Raw genomic sequence first — 7,151 nt, 5'->3', positions numbered from 1 at the left:
CTCCTTTCACTTCTAACCTAATTCATTTGCTAAAAAATATTAGGGTTTTGGGAATTGTGCCTCCTGAATCCCGGATCTCTCATCCAACACAAACTCACAAAATAATCCCCTCGATATTGCAAGGCAATTAGGGGATTCTCTCTAGCACAAGGGCATTACTCGGATATCTTGGGTGCAACGATTAGGAGGAGATCTAACTTGATCTCTCATTGCCTTTTGCACTAGGACCGAAGGTTATTTCTATAATTTTTATCGTTTTCATTGTTAATTTCGTTTCATGACTATAATCTACATATAAATTTTGCGTTATAATCCTAAAAAGAAAGGGTTTTATACGGATCTAACCCTACAAGGGGACCCAATTTCACCTTATATTTTTGTCCTTGGGATGGAAATGCTTTCAAGACACTTACGGCGCATTCATCTCCTCCATCAGGTCTCCTATCACCCCAAATGCGTGAAACTTAAGCTCAACCACCTGATTTTCGCCGATGATCTCATGATCTTCGTGAGGGGTGACACTCCTTCAGTGGTGGCGGCTGCAAATTGCCTCGACTCCTTTGCCTCTATCTCGGGTTTATATGCTAATCCAGCCAAAACTAGCATCTACTATGGTGGTGTTCATGACGAGATGAAACGGCAAATAAAAGTACTCACTGGCTACACTGAAGATGCTTTCCCTTTCCGCTACCTTGGCATCACTATGAATCCTGGACGACTATCCTCCAGTATGTTCAACACGATGGTCGATAAAATCCAGGGCTCTATTCACCATTGGTCTGGCAACCTTCTCTCCTATGCCGGGAAACTACAACTCATTAATGCGGTCGTCTGTGGCTTGGAAAATTTTTGGTGCTCTGTCTTGCTCTTGCCTTCTCACATCATCAAAATAGTCAACAAGTTCTGTAAGGACTATTTTTGGGGGACCCTTGGGATGCAAAGACGGATGACTTTTAAAAGTTGGTCCTCCATTTGCAAGCCTTGGATAGAGGGAGGCTACAATGTTAAGGAACTTCTTAGCTGGAACAAAGCGCTTCTCAGCAAGTGGGTGTGGCAACTTACTCAAAATCGGGACGGTATTTGGGACATCTGGAGCCGCTCTTACAACCTCAACGATCACACTATTTGGGAGGCTCAGCCTAGGATTCGGCATGCTGAAAGCTGGCGTGACATAACTAAAACTAAAAACTTTCTTCTTGAAGCTGCTGGTTCAGTTACTAATGCTCAGAGGCTGCTGAATTCTTGCGTAAAAAATGGTAACTTTAGTGTAGGTAGGGCGTACCATATTTTCAGGGACAGGGGCCACTATACGAGGTGGGCTGATGCTCTAAAGGCTCCCAGTGTCATCCCCAAACACCGCCTGTGCACAATCCAGGCTGTGCAGCGACAACTCCCGACTGTCGACAACATAAACTTGCATGGTTTTATGCATGTCAATAGGTGTTGCCTGTGCAGCGCTGCCCAAGAAACTCACAGGCATTTGTCCTTCAGATGCCCATTCTCGCAACAGGTGAGGCGTAATATGCTCCTATGGCTTGGGTTTTCTGGTTTATGGGATGCAATTGATGTGAAAGACTACCTCTACAAATTCATGGGGGGGAGTAAAAAGCGAAAATGGAGGAACAAAGTGGCAGCTAGTTGTGTGGCTGGAATGGTCTATGAAATTTGGAATGAGAGAACCAATCGTATCTTCGGTGGAGCCGTTTCTACTCCTGACCAGATCTCTACTACTCTTCAACAAACGATGAAGATCAGGCTCTCGGACAACTTTGATAGATACACGCAGAATTGGTTGGCAACTAAAAACTAACGTCTGGTTCTCCTTTTGTATTGGTTTTTTGGTCTTTTGTCTTGTGAGTCCATGATGGTCTTTGGTTTTTTTGTAAGATCCCTTCTCATTTTTCTTTACCAATATGGATGAATAAAATGAGTTTAACTTTCTTGCAAAAAAAATAAAAAATAAAATAATAATAATAATAATAATAATAATAACAATAATAATAATAATAATAATAATAACAACAATAATAATAACAACAATAATGAGAATGATAATAATGATGATGATGATAATAATAATAATAATAATAATAATAATAATAATAATAATAATAATAATAATAATAATAATAATAATAATAATAATAATAATAATAATAATAATAATAATAATAATAATAATAATAATAATAATAACCCACTAATTTCTTGTAAACTTTTGATTGATTAATAAAAGTTTGCGGTTTAAAAATAATAATAATAATAATAATAATAATAATAAGTTTTAACGATAATAATACATAACACGTATACATACGTATTATATACTCCTACATACCATCTACATATATACTCCACCCATACTAGTCATCCTTATTCTATTTCATTTCCCACCATACAAATTTAGAGAGAAATATTAGAGAGAAAGAAGAGAGAAAAAGATAAGAAAAGTGGAGAAAAATGGAAGATCGTCTTTTGTCCCTCCGCCTCGAGATCGTAAGGTAAAACCGTTTTAAACTTAGTTATAAATTATTTAATTTATACCGTTGACCCGACTCGACCCCGACCGACCTTGACCCGTCATTTGACCACCGTTGACCGCCCAAAAAGGGATTTTACCGAGTAGATCTACATTATAGATGTGGTTGTGCGACGGTCTTAAGACGAGTTTTTGACCCACCTTTTGTGACTTTCTTGGGCTGACCTTGGGTGGGTTGTGTCGAGGGTTGAGAGGAGAATTGAGTGGTGGTCATGAGTGGTAGTTTGGGTGGCTGTAGGTGGCGGAAATGGGCGGTAAACATAGGGTGTACGAGCTGTTTTGTTTGTTGTGTCGTGGGTTTGTTGTTGCAGTTGTCGTTGTTGGTGGTGGCTGCTGGTGGCAGGCAAGAGTGTGGGGTCAAGCCGTGACTACTGTGGTGGTGGTAGCCCATAGTGGTGGCTGTTGTGGTGGCTACTTTGGTGTTGTTTAAAAAGGTGTGTATGCGTATGTGTATGTGTATGTGTATGTTTATGTGTATATGTATGTAGGTGTTCTGGGTCGTGGGAGTTGTGAGAGGTGGAGGTCGTAGGTGGTGGTTGAACGTGGAGGGGGTGGTTACGGCGGCTATTTTGGGTGTGAGTGTGGTGGCTAGGATTAGTGGGAAATGGTGGTGTTAGGTGGATACATGGCCGAGTATGTGACGGGTTTTGGGGGAAAGTTTAAAGACGGATTTTGTTTATTAATTACGTATTTAATTTAATTAGATTAGTTAGTAATTAAATTTATTAAATTATTATATTTAGGTGACGGTTTTATGGAAGAATATTATTAGCTATATTGCTTACAGAGTATGCTAAAAGGTTGGTTAATCCTATTCTGTTTTAATATATTTGAATGGTCATGTGAGTCGTATTTTAATGGTCATTGCATTACAACATGATATTGGTTAATTGCATAGTATGAGTCGGTAACTGGTATTTTATACGGTATCTTGCATTTATTGTATTGTCTTGTATGTCGGAGGACATGGTGCATTACTTGTTGTTATGGAGACGTAAGGCGATTGGGAGTGTCACACCCCCATACACCAAGATGCCTTACCAAGACCACCTAAGGTATGAGAATGCTACCATCTCGGTCGCCCGAGGCAGAGTATATCAAATAGACCATCAAAGAACATACTTTAAATAAATACTTTAAGTGATTACATGCCAAAACCAAACTGATAACAATACGATACAAGTGTTCCAAATTAAAAACCAACTGAAGTAAATAAAATGTCTCGACATAACAGCGGAAGACTACTAGCTAACTCGTGGTGACTCATCCCCAGCTAACCCTCGCGCATCCAAGTCATACCTGCTCAATAACTACTCACCATCCCTGAATGGATCACCACAGTTTTAAAAAAATTAAACGGGGTCAATTACTGCATTCACAACACAAGATAATACAACAACAAGTACACAGTCACAATCCTTCAACATCGTCACATCACCAATCATCTGGCTAGCCTAAAGGTCTAGCCCTGCCAGATTAGCAATCGCAACCAATAATCCACACCGCCAGTGGGAGACCACAGCCGTTCCCACCTAAACCCCGCTCATCTTCATCGAGCGATCAACCCAGGTTCCTTAATGTGCACAACCTCGTTGTTGTTGGAAATCTATATCTCATTATACAACATATTCTTATATGTTACAAATTAATTTAGTCATATAATTAATTTAGATCTTATGCATGCAAACTAAATAAGAAGAGATAAGAAAATCAATTTCTCACCATCTAAATTTCGGTCATCATATGGGCACCAACAAGATCTCCTTCTTGTTGGTTCTTGAGCTTTCCAATAATGGATGAACATTCATGACTTCAAAATAGAAACCCTCCAATTAGTAGCACCCAAGACTATCCCAAAATCCACAAACTAACATGTACTAGATATTTGTAATGTGGTTTACCTTAAAATCGGTTACTAATACTCATATACTACTACTAGTATCATTAATGTTTTATTTTTACAAATTAGATTCATAAAACTTGATTTTATGAAGAACAAGAGAAAGAATGTAAGTTTTTATATAACAATGAGAGAATGAATTATTTTGAGGAAAAATCCTCTCAATTACAACCCAAAAACCGGTGGGTCTATGGAGTATATGGACCATATTTCTTTTTCCTTTTGTCTTCACAAGACAAATTGGTGTAAGGCTTTGTCATTGTCAAGTCACTATCAAGTGTCATAGACAAATGAATAAGACAAATGAATAAGACAAAATTTCTAAAGCTTGCCCACCAATTTCGGTTTTGATGTGTAATATGGAGTCCATTTTATTTTTGTCAATTGTACAATTGTATGTCATGTCACATGAGACATGTCTTATGTCATGTTTTAATTTAAAATGCATATTTAACAAATTAAATATCATTTACAAATTAAATAAATCACATTTAACAAATTGACTAGTAATTCAAAATTACTTTCTCATAAAATGGTCATTTAAATACTAGTTAGTATAATTCACAACATCTTGTAATTATAACTAACTTATCATTCTCATCTCGCGTGTTTCGCAAACACCGACTAATTTTAGTAATATAACTTCTTAAATTACTAAATAAAATCTTATTTAATCACATTATAATAAGATGTCATTTTCTCTCTTATGATAAAATTTGTTCAATTTTAAGGAATTAATTAATCTGTATCGGCATACAATTAATTAACCTTTTTCAATTAAGGGAATCGTCCTTTAGGTGTGACTTCAAGGGATCAACTGATCACCACCATCGCACGACAGTAATGTCAAACTCTAGCCAGCCAATCATTACCGATATGTGTGGATCAGTTGACTATATATGTAATATATCATCCCTTTCGTATTCTTGATATGAGATTTAAATATGTGATCAATATGATTGACAATTGTGATCGCATTATTGTCGGGGACACTTACTCCAACAATCTCCCACTTGTCCTCGACAAGTGTGCGTCACCAATTCTCTTGTCCTATTACTATCTCCCACTCAATGCAAGGTGTCTTTCGGGTCGTACTTGCAAGTGATCATATCGAGAGTGGTTTCCTCGATCTGGAGAATAACTGATTGACCGGAGTTATCTACCATAGATACCATCCGAGCGTGGCCACGCATTTCCAGTTCATTACTCCTCGAGTGGCCCTGAGATATTGTTTTAACCCTGACAAGGGGGTGGACAATTCCTATCGCACTCATTCCCTTCGACTAGCCACAGCCATCATAACCCAAAATATGCCCATTTGACCCCATTTACGAAGGTCGTAGTAACACAAATCAAAGTTAATCTGAAACTGTGCCATCTTAGGCGAACAGTCTTTAGTCAAAAGAATCGACTCATTAGAATACTATAGTAGCTCTCACCACGACCAGGCTATATAAATTTGCCAGAACTCTATAAGAGGTCATAAGGCCCGACAAAGTGTTCCTAACAGTCTGCCTATGTGATCGACTAGTCATCTCATATGACTCTATAGCACTTGAACTTGCCATCAATCGCATCACACTCTAGTCACTTCGAGACGTCACCTCATATAAGTGACTATGGCTGAATACCATGTTAATCCGGGTTCACTTTAACGGGGTTCAATATTGTCTCTACAACCCGTTTGGATGTAACAAAGTATAAAAGGCTATGAGAAGGCTTTGGTTAGTAGTTTTTATCAATCCAGTTTGGATGTAACAAAGTATAAAAGTCTCTACAATCCAGTTTGATCTTGAATGTAGTTGTTCATCTCAATTTAATTGAAATGACATGACTCATCATGTTAAGCCTATGAAAAGGCTTTGGTTAGTAGGTTTTATCAAGTTCTTGTTCCTTACTGAACCTTACTACATACTCGTTTTCCTTTGTAATGTATACATTTGCATTACAAAACTTTCTGAGTACATGTCGAGATCCAATCAAGACATAGGCCTTCTAGCCTTAGAATAGCTCCCACTGTTTTCACAGTGTGCGGGACTCATCCTTCTTGCACATCTCATGATTGCAAGTATACTCAATTTCCGTTGTAAATATTTCTCATTGTTCTTTATTGCCTAGAACGATTCTAGAAAATCTATTTCTTAAACAACATAGCCACAATGGTATCTTAACCATCCTAATGTATTTCGATTATGGCTTTGTCGGAAGCCATGCGTAATCTCAATTGTCAATTGTCATTTGTGTAACACTCTTACACAAAACTGCATCAAAAATACTTTGCTTTACATCCTTAATGCTTCTGCAAGCACTTAAGGGTAATCTTTATGGCTTTACTTGGTAACTATTACTTAAATTCGATTTGAAACAATTCATCATACTCAATGTATATGAAGTGTTATACATCATTACTCATTTAATTGATACGGCAGCGGAAGCAAATGGAATCAATCAAATATGTTCAACTTGATTGAACTAGTCATGAATCTTATCAACATAAGACTTCTTATTTGACGCTAATATCATGTGGATTTATCTATATAAATCTGGATATTAAAGATGTATTATATTTCTCCAAGTCTTAAATCATTCCCAATGATCAATATGTCATCCACATATTAGACTAATTTAAAAAATTACCGTAACTCCCACTAAACTTCATGTATAAACACAACTTCTCGACCTATCGAGAAAAGTTTTATAACATGATCAAAA

The 7,151-nt window shown here is 37.3% G+C and overlaps 1 protein-coding gene across 1 annotated transcript; it reads left to right on the top strand.

The window, feature by feature from the left end:
* Nucleotides 1-394: 394 nt before the first annotated feature.
* On the top strand, nucleotides 395-1,810 carry LOC141649297 (uncharacterized). Its single transcript, XM_074457991.1, has one exon. The coding sequence runs from the start codon at nucleotides 395-397 to the stop codon at nucleotides 1,808-1,810; it is 1,416 nt and encodes a 471-aa protein (XP_074314092.1).
* Nucleotides 1,811-7,151: the final 5,341 nt, after the last annotated feature.

The sequence above is a fragment of the Silene latifolia genome, chromosome 3, assembly GCF_048544455.1.
Source record: "Silene latifolia isolate original U9 population chromosome 3, ASM4854445v1, whole genome shotgun sequence".
In the NCBI taxonomy this organism is placed as follows: domain Eukaryota; kingdom Viridiplantae; phylum Streptophyta; class Magnoliopsida; order Caryophyllales; family Caryophyllaceae; genus Silene; species Silene latifolia.
Note: the sequence above shows the minus strand (reverse complement) of the source record. Positions and strands in the feature narration are given on the sequence as shown.